The sequence below is a fragment of the Chenopodium album genome, chromosome 22, assembly GCF_948465745.1.
Source record: "Chenopodium album chromosome 22, dcCheAlbu1.1, whole genome shotgun sequence".
Taxonomy (NCBI): Eukaryota; Viridiplantae; Streptophyta; class Magnoliopsida; order Caryophyllales; family Amaranthaceae; genus Chenopodium; species Chenopodium album.
In genome coordinates this window covers 7,840,208-7,855,586 of record NC_137855.1, presented here as the reverse complement: position 1 = coordinate 7,855,586, position 15,379 = coordinate 7,840,208, and the positions used below count along the sequence as shown (strand labels likewise).

The 15,379-nt window shown below is 35.2% G+C and overlaps 1 protein-coding gene across 1 annotated transcript; it reads left to right on the top strand.

Moving 5' to 3' along the window:
* Positions 1 to 1,088: 1,088 nt before the first annotated feature.
* On the top strand, positions 1,089 to 15,230 carry LOC145604577 (mitochondrial Rho GTPase 1-like). Its single transcript, XM_081660464.1, has 15 exons — positions 1,089 to 1,245; positions 1,372 to 1,585; positions 1,962 to 2,094; positions 2,825 to 2,974; positions 3,757 to 3,933; positions 4,104 to 4,355; positions 5,079 to 5,147; positions 5,849 to 5,904; positions 5,992 to 6,073; positions 6,688 to 6,899; positions 7,113 to 7,182; positions 12,345 to 12,457; positions 12,568 to 12,718; positions 13,784 to 13,979; positions 14,899 to 15,230. Exons 2-15 carry the CDS (start codon positions 1,383 to 1,385, stop codon positions 14,970 to 14,972), a joined length of 1,938 nt encoding a protein of 645 aa, XP_081516590.1. The 5' UTR covers positions 1,089 to 1,245; positions 1,372 to 1,382; the 3' UTR covers positions 14,973 to 15,230.
* The last annotated feature ends 149 nt before the right edge of the window (positions 15,231 to 15,379 follow it).

The following is a 15,379-nucleotide window of genomic DNA, read 5'->3' as shown; positions in this document are numbered from 1 at the left end:
GGAGTAGTTACTGATATTGCAAAAAATTATGAGACAAAAATACTTACTTAAATAATAGAGAGAGAAAAGGGGGATTTTTTTTTCTATGGCCCTGTTCTCTTCACCTTAAAAAAATAATATTAAGTAAAAATAATTTTAGTTCAGTAAAAATAAGTTCAGTTCAGTAAAATTAATTTCAGTTCAGTAAAAATAATTTCAGTTCAGTAAAAATAAGTTCAGTTCAGTAAAATTCAGTTTTCTTAAAGAAGAATTATAATAGAAAATCAGTAAAAATAATTTCATTTCAGTAAAAATAATTTAAGTTCAGTAAAATTAAGTTCATTTCAGTAAAAATAAGTTCAGTTCAATAAAAATAATTTCAGTTCAGCAAAATTAAGGTGAATCAAACAGGGCCTATATCTTTCGTAAAGTGTCGGTTAACCCAACACTTGTGAAAGATATGAAAATTAGAGAACCCAAGGGTAAAAATAGAGAAATAAAGGGGAAGGTTAACCCAAGGGTATATATGTGTTTAAAGTTTTCTTGTTAGCTTTCCTTCTTACATGAAGCTGCTATATTACTAAATAAAGAACTTGAAGTTTGATAATTAACGATTACACCAGTTAATGAACAAAACTTTTGGAGAGCAAACTTCGATTGTTCGATTGGGAATTTGGGATTGGTAACACCAGATTGTAAAATAGAAAATCAAACTTACCCTACCTCAAAAGCTACTTCAATGGTGGCGAACAAACTTCATGCTTCAATGGAGAATTTTCAGAGCACTTTAATGGCTAAAAGAGGGGTGAGAAACTTGGATGAAAATAGTGAAAAACTGAAACGTGGAAAACAGAAAGGAAGTTACATTATTGTTCAAATTTTGTTGAGTGAAAGACAATTTTAATCCTTGAGTAAAATTGATAAAGAGTAACTTGAATTTTCCGATAAGTAATTTTTTGTTATTTTTTAATTCAATGGTTAATTTGACCTTACGAGTCCGAGTGTATAAAAAGATTGACAATATTGTCAATATCACCAAAACCCGTACCAACCCGAACCTTGATCACTTCTTTGCTCTAGCACACCTCGTCCACTTTCATCCTTACCTTCTCCTCTTGCTTCTTGTTTTACAAGGCAAAAATCTAATCAAAAATAAAATAACAAAAATAAATTAATCAAAAACTAGGGTTCTTCACATCTTTATTTTCCTCTCTCTGCAAATCTCCCAGCACGTCTTTCTTCACTCTTCAGCTTCCATACCCAACCGTAAGCACCCCTTTCCCTGGAAATTCTCACCCTTTTCTCTCTCCTCCTTCTTCTTCTTCATTTTGCAGCAAATTTACGCTATTATTACGTGATTTTGTAGTGTAATTTTTCTGGGTTTTGTTGCAGATTTTGAGTAGATGGCAAAATCTTCAACTGGTAACAAAAATGGAATCAGAATCGTTGTTGCTGGAGACAAAGCTACTGGTAAATCGAGCTTGATTGTGACAGCTGTTTCCGACACTTTTCCGACCAATGTTCCGTCGGTGTTGCCGCCTTCTCGTCTTCCTGACGATATGTTCCCTGATCGTGTTCCCATCACCATTATTGATACTTCTTCAAGGTACACTTAACTTTTATTTTTATGGATTAAAGTTTGATTTTTTTAATTGCACTGCACTTTACAGTAGCTAATTTTCGTGGGATTTTGTTGAATGTTTGATATTTGGTCGATTATTTATGATTTGTTGCCTGGGTTTTGTTTATATTAGCTTTATTTTGTGTGAAATCTTATTTGATTTATACTCTGATTTCTGGGTGCTAATAAATTGTGGGCTTTTGGACATTGTTTGAATTGAGCTGTTTTTTTTTGTATTATTCTGAATTTCTGATTATCCCTTCATTGCGCAGCTACCCGAATGTAGTTTTTGTTTGGGAAATGCAATTGAATTTGAGTTTTTTAGATTATTGATTTTTATGAGGTGTTGTGTTTTTATTAGTATCGAGCAGAAGAATAAAGTTGGGGAGGAGATGAGGCGTGCTGATGCTGTTGTGCTAACTTATGCGTGTGATCGTCCAGAGACTCTTGATCGTTTGAGCACATATTGGCTTCCTGAGCTTCGTCGATTGGAGGTGTTGTACACACTTGAGCTACTGTCTATCCCACCTTTTTTTTGTGTGTGTGTGATGGATTGCTTGCTTTGCTATTATTAACTGTTGCTTCTCTATAGAATTATAGCAACTTATTTACACAATAAATAGCTTTTTGAGGAAAGGATGTACATTTGGTTTGGATTTGAGGTGAAATATGATGGTCTGTCTTGGAATGTAATTCTAAATTGGCATAGTTAACAAGCTCTGTCATGGTCACCTGCTGGACCAAATGTTCTGCTACTTTATGGGTCCTTGCTCTAGATTAATAAAAGGTGTCTCTCCCTTGAATTGTAAAATTGTGTCGAGAGTGTCACTTTTTAAAGTGTCTGTTGCATAGGGAAAGCGGTCTATCCCTTGTGCCTAATAAGCCCTTTTTTTGGGGTTCAAATGCATTAAGATTCATTATGAATTTTCTAATACCACTTTGAAATAAAATTCAGCATAACACTTTCTCTCTCTCTTTTAGGAAAAAAAAAATCACATTTATGGTGAAAGGGTTAAATGGGAATTACTTATTTAAAGCATAACAATTTTAAAAAGGTATTTTTTAGGATGTATAATTATATTCATGACACTTGTAATATTTTTATGTACTCCCTAAGCCCTACATGGGAATTTGTGGTTGTACCTGCTGGATATCCTATCATTTGTGTATAATTTTTCATATGCAGTTATCCTCAGCTTAATTTCTGTGTTCACACGATGGCAGGTGAAAGTCCCTGTTATTGTTGTTGGTTGTAAGTTGGATTTGAGGGATGAGCAGCAGCAAGTCAGCTTGGAGCAGGTGATGTCTCCAATTATGCAGCAATTTCGGGAGATTGAAACTTGCATAGAATGCTCTGCATCCAGACAAATACAGGTATATCCAATTTGTCACCTAAAGTTCTGTCGGTCAATCTTTACCTTTCCATCTTCATCTTTATTACTACGAGCTTTCCCCATATCTGTATACCTGTTTACAAAAGGGACACTAGCAAAGATCGAGGCTATGTTCTTTTCATATGAAATAAGTTGACCTAGATTCGACAGTTCTAGTGTTGTTTGATCCACATCTTTGGTGTCTTCTCTGTTTATTATTATTTTTCTCTGATGATCTTTGACAGTATTTCGTTCACTAATGTATTAGATTAAACAGTATCATGTATTTGAGCCAAATCTTGTTTGATTTGTGTCAACGTGTATACTTATATTTTAACTATAATATCAACTTCTCATCATTTTTTACGCTTAACTAAAAACATTTATGGTGGTTAGTTTGGGTTGGTCAGAATTTTTCTTGTCGGTTATGGTTTTGGTCTAGCCTGATGTTCTATGAACAACTATTATTGATAAGATTTGGAGAAAAAACAGAGCCTAAGCTGACATAATTTTATCATCTTCTCTTTGCTTTGCTTTCCATTACTTCTTTTTTTTCCGTGCAATCTAATCTGGGTGTACCGGTGTAAGTGAAACTTCTATGCTATGATGAATATGAGTTTTTTTCCCTTTAATTCTGACTTGAAGTTCCGGTTCTTTGACTTGTCTTTTTGTGTCATGTCTTGATGGAGAATGTTGATAGTTTAAAAATATTGGAGGTTTGTTTTTTTTATTACATATTGTTGAGTCTTTGTATTGAATTTTAGTGGCCATAAATTGTTGCAGATCCCAGAGGTTTTTTACTATGCCCAAAAAGCTGTTCTTCACCCTACAGCACCATTATTTGACCAAGAGACTCAAACACTGAGGCCTCAATGTGTCAGGGCACTGAAACGCATATTTATTTTGTGTGACCATGACAAGGATGGTGCGCTAAGTGATGCAGAATTGAATGATTTCCAGGTTTGTGGATACAATGTCTATATTGAGTCATAATTCTCTTGACACTTTAGTCATTCTTCTGATTTTTTGTAGTACATATGCTTAATTTTTCATTAACTATCTAATTTTTGTATGCAAGTGCTTTTAATGGGGTCCAGGTGTTCTGACCTACTATTATTGCCTATAAACAGGTCAAGTGCTTCAATGCTCCTCTCCAACCTTCTGAAATTATAGGTGTTAAGAGGGTAGTAGAAGAAAAATTGTCCGAAGGAGTTAATGAGCGTGGTCTCACTTTGAGAGGATTTCTATTTCTTCATGCACTTTTCATAGAAAAAGGGCGGCTGGAGACAACATGGACTGTCCTGCGGAAGTTTGGGTATAATAATGAAATTAGGCTTGATGATGATTTTCTCCCACCTTCATTCAAACGAGCGCCAGACCAGGTCAGCTCACTTTATCTTTGTGGTCTAAAATTCAACGATTTAAAATTGGTAAGATGTTAGGAGCAATGTGGTCTAGTTTAGAAGGCATTGGATGTATTACGTAGAAGGTGCGACTGAGTCATAAAGCGGCATGGGTCATGCACTTATATATTTTTTTGGATTGGGATGAAGCAATTTTGATGAGGCACACACTGTTTTTTCTCACTTAAATTATTGTACCTTGATTGGATGCTGATGCCTACTAGAAGGCTATCCATGTTTTTTGTATTAGATAGGAGAGTATTCATATTTCAGAAGTATTCTACTCTTAACATGTTTTTGCGCACTTGTGGTAAGGATGATGTTGTCTGAGACTCTTAAGTGTTGGGAAGATTATAGCATGAAAAAGTAATTAGCAAAAGCTAAATGATAAATTAGTGAGACTTTCACAGTTTCACTGCCTTTTTTATGCAAGAAATTTTTGAGGATTTATAGGTCATACAAGAGTAACGGATCATTTTAGATTGTCTATTTGAATATACATAGCTCTTTTTGTTGGTTAGCGCATATGACTATAAATTTGCTCTTTTTTATTTTTATTTTTTAATTTTTTTTGTTTGTTGTTTTGTTGCTATTAGACTGTATATTTTATTTGGCACAATTGTCTATTAAGGGTTGATGCTTTTCTAAGTTCTTCACATCAATTTTGAGGTGCTCATTGATTGGTATTTGTTTCATATGCAGAGTGTAGAGCTGTCAACAGATGCTGTAGAAGCTTTGAAAGGAATCTTCAGTATGTATGACACCGATAATGTAAGACCATTTATTTCTTCTTTACTGATGGATTAACAACCTGCATTTAAGGCTATATCATAGGTCATAGGAGTTCTTGTTTGTAGATCATGGAGTCTTAGTTTATATATGTATATATATATATATAAATAGAAGTCCTATTTTCCTTTTGCACATGTTTTTATTAAGTTGAGTAAGTAATTAAAGTATTGGGTTTTGGTTGATTAGGGGTCAAATATGAAAATTAGATAGTGGGTTTTGATTGATTAAAAGTGAATAAAAAAGAAAAGAAGATAGTGGAGTTTGGTTGATCAAAGTGAATAAAAAAAATTGCAGTAGGTGAAATGAGACTTTTATTTAGGATCTAGATTTTGGAAAGCAGAGTAATGGTTGTAACTTTTTTTTTTTGAGGTTCATCAGCGTTTCCATTCATCATCATAGTTTGCACTTATAATCACACCCCGCTGCCTGTTTTTCCTTGTAAAACTCTTTTGTACCTGTCCTTGTCAATCTACTCATTTTATGCATATCTTTGACTAGTTAGGCAAGTTCTTTCTATTTATATATAGTTTTGAAGTTACAATCACACTTTAGCTTGCTGGTTGTAAAACACTTTAGCTTCCTTTTTCTCGATCTCCTCTTTTTGTGCACATCTTTGACAAGTTGGGTGATTTCTGATTATCTTGTATTGTATGATTTTGATACTTTCGGTTTTATGGTAGGATGGTGCTATTCGCCCTCCGGATGTGGATGATCTGTTTTCTACAGCACCAGATTGGTATGACTGACTTACTAGTAATTTTTGTAGCTGTTATATCTTTATGTATTGTTTATTAATCTGATTTTTGTCTTTCTGATGATATAGTCCTTGGAGTGAGGGTCCTTACAAGGATGCTGCACCAACAACTGCATTGGGAGGTTTAACAATGGATGGGTTTCTGTCAGAGGTATGTCTGCCTAAATGCTCCCATGAACTCACCTCCAAGCTACCTTAGGTTGAATAGTTTGCTGACTGGTACAACCATATAAGTTGCTTATTAATGGCATGAATGAAGTAATCATACCTACTTAATCTTGGTTGAGGCCCTGCCCTTGACCTGATGTCGCATGCCTTTTGTTTTGAAGATTTAAAACTTTAAAAAAGAGAGATTTGTTTTATACTGCTGGTATTAATTTTCGTTGTAGCTTAGTGCACAAATGTAATCAATTGATCTATTTCATCTAATTAGATTGGCATGTTTCTGGTGATAATAAACTTGAATCAGGCTCTCCCTATCTTTTGATTGCTTCAGCCTTTATTCATTGTTGAATCCACTGGAGAAAAGTACAGATAAATGGATAATATCTGCGGGCATACCTTTGTCTGTAATTTATCATAAATAATGTTCTATTTTAAAAACTTTCTGTTACAGCACTTGATATTATGTTTATGTTTTTGGTTTGGAATGCACTGGCATTCACTATATGTCTATATCTCTGCTGCTTTAGCAGTCTAACCATAGAAAGCTTGGTTTTAGCATTTATGATGCCTAATAGCCCATATTATTAATGCAATATGCAGTGGGCTCTTATGACGCTTCTGGAGCCAGCGAAGAGTGTGGAGTATTTGAAGTATATCATGTATGGTGGAGATGCTGCTTCTGCCCTTCGTCTAACTAGGAGGCGGCGTATAGATCGCAAGAAGCGGCAATCTGAGAGAAATGTTTACCAATGCTTTGTCTTTGGACCAAGGAAAGCTGGTAAATCAGCATTGTTGGATGCTTTTCTGGGAAGGTATGTCTTGTTGCTTGCGCTTGCATATATGTTACGTTTACAATATTTCTAGGGATTAGTCTGGGTTTATTTATTGATAGGTTGCTTCTGTGTTGGTTCTGGCATAAACTCTTACAAAGCATATGTTTTTGTTAATGCTATGTGTGATTTAAATTCTTTGTGAAGGTTTGATAGTATAACAATTATCTCACTTTTTTCCAATTTCAAATGCAGGCCATTCTCTGAGAGTAATGGCGCCAACACTGAAGAGCGATATGCCGTAAATGTTGTAGAAGGGTCCTCGGTGAGTATTACTGTATATATATGACCCCTTTGCATTTGAAGTCTAATTATGTTCTTATCATACACTATTCGATTACCTTGTTTCTAACTAGCCTCGCCACGTAGATTGGGGGTTAGGGTAAGAGAGCTTTGATTCAAGCATCATTTCCATATAATGGAAAAATCAGGCTCCTCGGCCTAATTGTTACAGTAGTTGAATTAGATAGTGTTTATCATCCATAGATTGTAAAGAACAGAGTTCATGTATTGCGTAACTCCTTTCTTGTAGCAATGCCTGTAACTTCAGATACATGCATAGTTAAGTGTCACCTTTGCTGAAATTGCTTCACTCCGAAATAATCTTCATTGCTTCATTTAGTTTCTACTCTACAATTTATACTACCTCCGTTAACTTTTTATCCAAAGTTGCAACTAAAAGTTAACGGAGGTAGTACTTTGTATTCCACTCCTTTTGTCCTTAAACCTTTTTAGGTCAAACTTATCGATCTTGACAATAAATTTTCACCAAAATAAATTCAATAATGCTACGACTTAACTTCTATTAGCTGCATCTTAGTATATAATTTCAATGTATGAAAGTATTATAAATTTTAATTTTACAAATATAAAGATATTAATGGTCAAATTAGTGCATAGGAGATTGTGAAAATAAGATAGATTATCTTTGGAAAGGTTGTTAATTTTAATCAAGGTGAAGTATTGGGTGGAATAGAGTTCTTTGGTGGAGCTAAAAGACTTCTTTTTAGTCAAGTTATTTGGAAATCTATTCTTGTTTGTTGCTTTGTTTTGTGTAAGCAATGGTTTTTGCATGCCTTTATGGCATGATGTTATTGCACTGCGTTGTACTTTTATCTGTTAAATTTCTGATCTTGTTTGGATTGCATCATCAGAAGAAGTATTTGTGCTAGAAGTGTTATATTAATGCTGGTTAAAAAAACATTGATTCCAAATATATTTAGATTTGCCCATAAATAAAGGAAGGTGCGTGTCCAGAACATTTTTTTTTTTTTGAAACTGGATTGGTTAATTTGGCCATTTGATTGTATTGCAATAAGAAATAGCTTACAATCACAACAACGATGACAACAAAACCTTAGTCCCAAAATGATTTGGGGATCTACAGGAATTATCACGAGGAACCGTCCGAAAAGGGAAAGGGCATAGCAAAATAATCGATTGAATCAAATTTGGCAAAAAGTGTGTTAAGTGAAAAACAGAAAGTATACAAATAAGAAATTACAAGAGTTTTAAAAGAGTAGTAAGGGATAAAAAGAAGAGGAAAAACATGTGAAATACCTCTCCAATGGAGTCTATGTAGGTGATAAAACTATCCCGACGTTGGAGGCCCAGCCCAAAACAGTCCCAAAAATTCCGTTAGTTTGGCCCGGTTTGAACTTGCCCAGCCTTTTGATTAGCTTTATTTTCCAACCATTGGCATTTTGAGGTTTTAAGGTCCTTGTGATGCACGATGTCAGTGTATTATCAGGCAGCTGCTGCTGTGTGGTAAGTTTCCTACAATGGATTAACTTATTGTAAAAGTCTTGCTAGTAGTTATAACCCTGTAGAAATTATGTAGGAACAGTTGCTCATCTTGTAGATCTATATCTCTGAACACACTTGTTTTGACGTTGGTGGTTGTCTATGGTTTATTGAATGTTGAACTTTACAAGGATATGTGTAACTAGGCAGTTGGAGATGGATGACGAATGAATGGTGCATTATTAAATTTTAAAGGTGACTGCTAGAATTTTAGCGCATGAGATAGAAAAGAGTGAGAATTTATAGGGCAAAGCTTTCATTTGTTAGGCGTTGAGGTTCTTTTTAAGAATTTTATATGCCTGGAGGCATGTGCTTCATCATGAGAATCATTTGTCTTGTTTCATTTGTGAACTAGATTATGATTGGTTTAATAATTTGGGCCTAGCCCCCCCCCCCCCCCCCCCCCCCCCTCTCTCTCTATAATCCTCTACTGTATAGTCAAGTACTTTGATGGAGGAGGGTGAATTTTCCCCCTAGTTTTGTTTTTGTTTGGAAGAAACTATCAATTATCATTCTAAATTTAATAACATCAATATAAAATATTGAATATAAATAGTAAAAAGAGGAGTGGTTTTTGGACTCATTATTTATTTTCTGTTTATTTTTATCAATTGTATTTGTTTTAGCTATCCTATTTATATAAAATGAAAGAAATATATTCTTTGTAAAATGCACTACGCTGTAGCTATAACTTCAAATAAAATAATTGGACTTGTAAATTTTCTTTGTTTCCTCAATATGTAGTTGCTTTAGCTTTTCACTTGTAAACGAAAGTAAGATAATATTTTTTTGCATATAAAAGTGTCAATCTTTATCAACTACAGTATTAGTTTGAGAAAACTTTATAAAATTTTGAAATAAGTGCTTTTTATATGATTATAATGTTCCTTTGGGTGCATGATGATTTTGCTTTGGCAATTGGCATCAACTCCTAGTTCCCTTTATGCTTCAGTATGGCCTTGTGCTATTTAAAACTTAGGTGAGTGTACTGAGTGACTAGAGCAAGAATTATCACATCAGAATGTACCACATATTCCTACTTTTTACTGGTTTTGATTCCATATATTTTCTTCTAGAACTCTTAACAAGGTAACTTTGATTTAATGGCCCATTGTTATAGTGGTTGGTGGCTTGGTGGGAATTGGTGATTCATCACAGGTAAGCTGAATAATGAGCTGTTCTAAGGTTTTGGGGAGAAGCATACTTGCCAACTGAGAGAAAATTAATGAAATATTGTTATTTTGATATGGTCTTTTAGTGTTTCTTATTCCACTAGATTTAGTTGTATTTACGTTGTTGCTACCCATTAAGAACATTTTCTTCCACTTACATTAATGGATTAAGTAATTGTAACTCTAGTCTGTACTCATCTAGTAAGCTCAATGAACTTGTCATAGTGGTGACGAGTCCTTACCAAATATTTTTTATGGTTTTTCTTTTGGCTTTGAGGTTTTATATTGGAACTTGTCCTAGACTGAAAAGGATTAATTCTATTGTATGTTCAATGTATTCCTGCAAATTTCCTTTGAGGGTATATACTTTGTGTTCTTAGATAGTTTTATGACAATATTTGGAGATTCAGCTGTGCACATATAGGTTATACAGAGTACTAGATATGATGCTCATATAGTTGCATTTGAGATATTTTGCAGACGTGTTAGTGTATGATTCTGTTTTGGAAAATTAATCAAGATGAATGGAGGATGATGATATTGGGAATTGTGTCTGAAAAAACTTGGGTAGTGTTCAATGGTTGAAGTTTTGAGATATTGCCTTTGGACGGAAGAAGATTGCAGAAATATTCAAAATTATCTTACGCTATGTTATATACTCAGGTGTCCAAAAGGGCCAAAAATATGAATAACTTTTCTTTATTGTAGATGTGGTAAATTTTTTTTGGATGGATGTGTTTGAAAATATTTGGAATGTAATGGTCAAGTGTAAACCAAATGATTAGTGACTCCTTTTGGTTTGATGAGGAGGATTCAAGCACATTTGACTGATGTGTAGCGTAGCAAATTTTGTCAACAGGAGAAATGTATGTATGAAGTTTGGCAGAAGTCATTAAAGTTGATGTTAGAACCGATTTAAAATAATGATATACTTTCTTGCTAAATTTGCTGCGCCGAGTGCTCTCTATGAAGATAGAAATAATACACTTAGGATATTTATTTCTGTTGGATTAATTCATAATTGGAGTCAAAAGAAGAGGCAGTATGGTTAAAGACATTGGAGATAATCTTGAGTAGGGAGAGAGAAAGTCCAAAAGAACCAACGTCATGGATGCTCTTCAATTCTTGTCTAATAGCAGTATATTTAGGAAAATAGGTTTGGGGTTTGGACATTTAAACCTTTTCTATCCTCCTTTATTTAGGTGTAGTTTACATATAATGGTAAAGTTGAGGTCTATGTTGCACAGACTCGGATTTGGGTGTCGTGTCCTACACGGTGTCGGATCCTTCAACACTCCAGATTTTATAAATTCTCATGTAAGGCACTAAGGCCACTATGTATTTGGATGTAATATTGTGTCGTATTGTTAGAGGATCAGACACTAGATGTACAGCAGGGTAATATAAACAAATTGCAATGTGTATCAAGTATATATGAATTGTATTAGTTTGATTACCCATGGAATAGTGCCTGAGGTACAGGGGACTCTAAATCGCCTTGGTGCCTTGAGCTTTTCTATACATTGTTGGACAGAATGGCTGATGGGTTGGAAGCTTCTGTCTGATCTGGCTTTATTCTGAGTACCCATTACTGTTCTGGGGAACTGTTTGGAGCAACCCTGTTTGATTATTTCCGTTGAGAATTCCTATTTCTTGATGACACTGCTTCACAACTTTTTATTTATCCTTCTGTTCTTGAAGGATGGTTACGAGTTGGGGGTTAGGTGTTGCATATAGGCTAGAACAATTTGTAAGTGGATTAGATGACATGCATATGATTTGCTTCTCTAATTTTGGTCATTTCATAGTCAAACTTGAATTGTTGATTTTGTTGGGTACTAAGTAAAATGTTTATTCTTTTATTTTCGTTATGGGTATGTTTGCTGTTTACATTTCCTCTAATTTGTTAATTTCTTAGTCATTCTGAAATCTGAAATCTACAAGCTGCATTAATTCCCTCTTATATTATCACTTGTTACGTTTGCCAGGGAGGTGTATGGGCATGTACTCCTTTAGATTCTTTTGACCGATAGATAGTTAGATGACAGTTAAAAAATACTTTTAAAGCTATGTAATTAGCTTTTTTTAGTCGCGGGGGGGGGGGGGGGGTGCGGAGTTGGTTGATCTTGTTTGATGAACATTGTTTCTTACTCAAAGAAGTGAGTGATTAACATCTCTTGAATGGTCTCCAGCCAACCGTGCGCGTGGTGGGTGGGGGGGGGGGGGGGGCGGAGTTGGTTGATCTTGTTTGATGAACATTGTTTCTTACTCAAAGAAGTGAGTGATTAACATCTCTTGAATGGTCTCCAGTCAACCGCGCGCGTGTGGGGGGGGGGGGGGGGGGGGGGGAGTGTGAGGTAATAAAAAGGAAAAGGAAGGATAGAAAGAAACAAATGCAGCAAATATAAATAAAGTAAATTGATCTCCAATGTGTTATTTTTTTTCTTGGCAGGGAAGCAAGAAATTCCTTGTTTTGAGAGAGATACCTGAAGATAAAGTTAAGAGCATACTTTCCTCCAAAGATTCTCTAGCTGCTTGTGATATAGCAATATTTGTCTATGACAGGTAACCATTGGTTTATTTCAAAGGAACACTATAGCTGCTTTTAACATAGAAGTTACTCGTTATTATGTAACCTTTGCTGTGATTTGCTGATGTGGCATTTTTTATGACAGTTCTGATGAATTATCATGGAAAAAGACAGCTGAATTGCTGGTTGAGGTTGCTGGCCATGCAGAAGATATTGGTTATGAGGTTCCTTCCCTTATTGTAGCCGCTAAAGATGACCTGGATCCATATCCTATGGCTATCCAAGATTCTACTCGGGTAGCTCTCTTTCCTATAAATTGTATAGAATTGTTGATTATTTCATTGATTTCGTATTTTTTTTTTCTCTACTAATGTGGATTGGGCACTGTAGGAATGTTGATTAATTTGATTTTGGCCTATTTTCTCTTGCTTTCCTTTCTACTATTAACCCTTTTGGGTTGAATATTAATCTCTTGTTGAGGCAACAGACTTTAGTACAGTAGGCTTTGGAAATGATTATTTTCTTTTCCTCCTGTCTATAGGATGCAATACTCTATGTAATATGTATTTCTGTTTGTATTCTATCCTATCTGCTAGGAAACTAATAGTAAGGTACCAGCTGCAATAGACTGGATGGAAGTAAATAGTATCATGGGTTTATGCACTCAAACTATGTGTTTCCTCCATACTTGGCTACTCACATTTGCCTAATTCCTTTAGAACATCATTGATAAATTTTGGGAAATTCTAATGCTTCCTGTTAAGACGACAGAATCCATTAGGGAAACTTAAAAGACCAAAAGGTAGATCTACATCTACTTGAAAATGTTTGGTAGTTTATGAACGTTTCAATGTTTCCATCTTTTATTATTCTTGCTTTAGGTGGGGGAGGGCTGGGGACTTGGGTGGGGGGTGTGGTGAGAAATTTAGTTTGACTCAGTCCAGGGCCCTTTCTTGGGTATGTTATGATGGGAGACTGCCATTATTTTGGTGTTAGAATCCTTGATCTTACGTAACGACTTTAGGACTCTTTATAATGTCAAGCAAGGTTTTCACCCATATTTTTACGTAGAATATGCAATAGTAACCTTCGTTTGAGTAAAGTGGGCATAGTATGAAACAAGCAGCTTGCATTGGCGCTACCTGCAAAACCTTCTAAAAATTTTGTTTAGGTTTCAGAAAAACACTATCTACTACAATCTGAAAACACTGGCTTACAAACTTGTACGATATCTGAAAAGCAGAAATTTTTTTTATCGACTTTTAACCGGGATTTTGGAATTAGTTATTTAAATAATTTTTGTTTTTATTTTTGATTTTTTGTTTTTTTTTTTGTTTTTTAATTTTTTATTTACTTTACAGGTTAGCCAAGATATGGGTGTTGAAGCCCCAGTGCCTATTAGTGCTAAATTGGGGGACTTCAATAATATATTCCGTAGAATTGTGAGCTCAGCAGAGCGTCCTCATTTGAGCATCCCTGAGACTGAAGTTGGAAGAAGCCGAAAGCAATACCATCGTCTCATCAAGAACTCCGCTATTTCAGTTGGAGCCCTCGGAGGTAGTTTTAATAGCCTTGATTTTTAGTAGGGTAGTAGTACGATTTTTCTGCATCACCCATGTGACTCTTAGGCTTTGTTTGGTTCAATAATAGTAAAGGAAGGGAAGGGAAGAAAGGAAGGGAAATAAAACTTGTTGAGTGCCTTTCGTGCTCTCCACTTTTTCTATATGTATTAGTGGAAAACCCCCCCCCCCCCGCCCCCCCCCCCCCCCCCCCCCCCCCCCCCTTCTATTTCTTGTAGTTAAATGTCTAGTGAAGTACTTTTTTTCAAGGTTTCTGTGTTTACTACCTTGAGAAAACATATACTACTAAAAAGGAAGGGGACTTCTTGGATATAAATTATTTATGGCATGAAAAAGGAGCTTTTACTATGATGTATTTCTATTCTATAGGATAATACATAATCACGTGGGATCTTGTTTGATTTGTCTTGATGTGTAGTTTCCAATATCAACTGTAACTATTTTGTTACATTTCGTAAGTAAAATATTGAGGCCTAAAAATGCATTGAAGTTTGTGCAAAAAGGTAAATGGAACCATCTTTGAGTAATGTAGATAGCAGTAAAAGTTGTAGATTGCAAAATTATTTCTTGACTTCCTCCAACCAGAGAAGCTTTTATGCTTTCTTCTTAGAATCTCCAAATCTGAGGCATTTTAAATCTTTCTAGAGCTTGAGGTGAGTAATATTATGTTATTCCTCTGGTTCACCATGTCCTGAATGTCTGCATATCAGCTCAATGAATTTACTTTCTACTCAATCTAGTGCCTTTAGTAAAGCTGTGTCTAGGATGATGGGTGTTTAATTGTCAGGGCTAATCTTCTTAAATGTTTTACTGTGTATTTCAATTGCGTGTATGCTGCATCTGTTTTCCCTCTGTTTCTTTCACTGAACATGGCTATGTGATTTTTACTTCTACAGTTGGAGTAGGTGTTGTTTTTGCCGGATTGGCGGTTTATCGTGCCTACGCAGCAAGGAGAAGCAGCTCCAACTGAGAAGACGAGATACTTCTTTCTCCTCGGCTACCATCTTTGGGGCCTAGTAATGGGTGCTGTATGCCAGACATTTATACACCCACACCCATTGTTCTATTGTAGCTCTTTAAAATCTTTGGTAGGGCTTCAGGTTTTGATGTCTTGGATGCAAGGGTTTTCTGGTAGTGTATAGTGATTTAATTTTAGTGTGCACAATCTGTGCAATAAAAATTTTGCCAGAATACTAGTAATATATCTTTATATTGTTTGCACTGTCCAGTAGCAGTGTTATGTTTTCGTAGCAATTTAGATTTTGTAATCATCAGACGCAATCCAATTGAAAATAAAATTGAACTTTCATGGGCAACTTCAATGATAGGGTAGTTTTAACACTTACTGCAGCAATTTACCTCATCTGATGAATTACG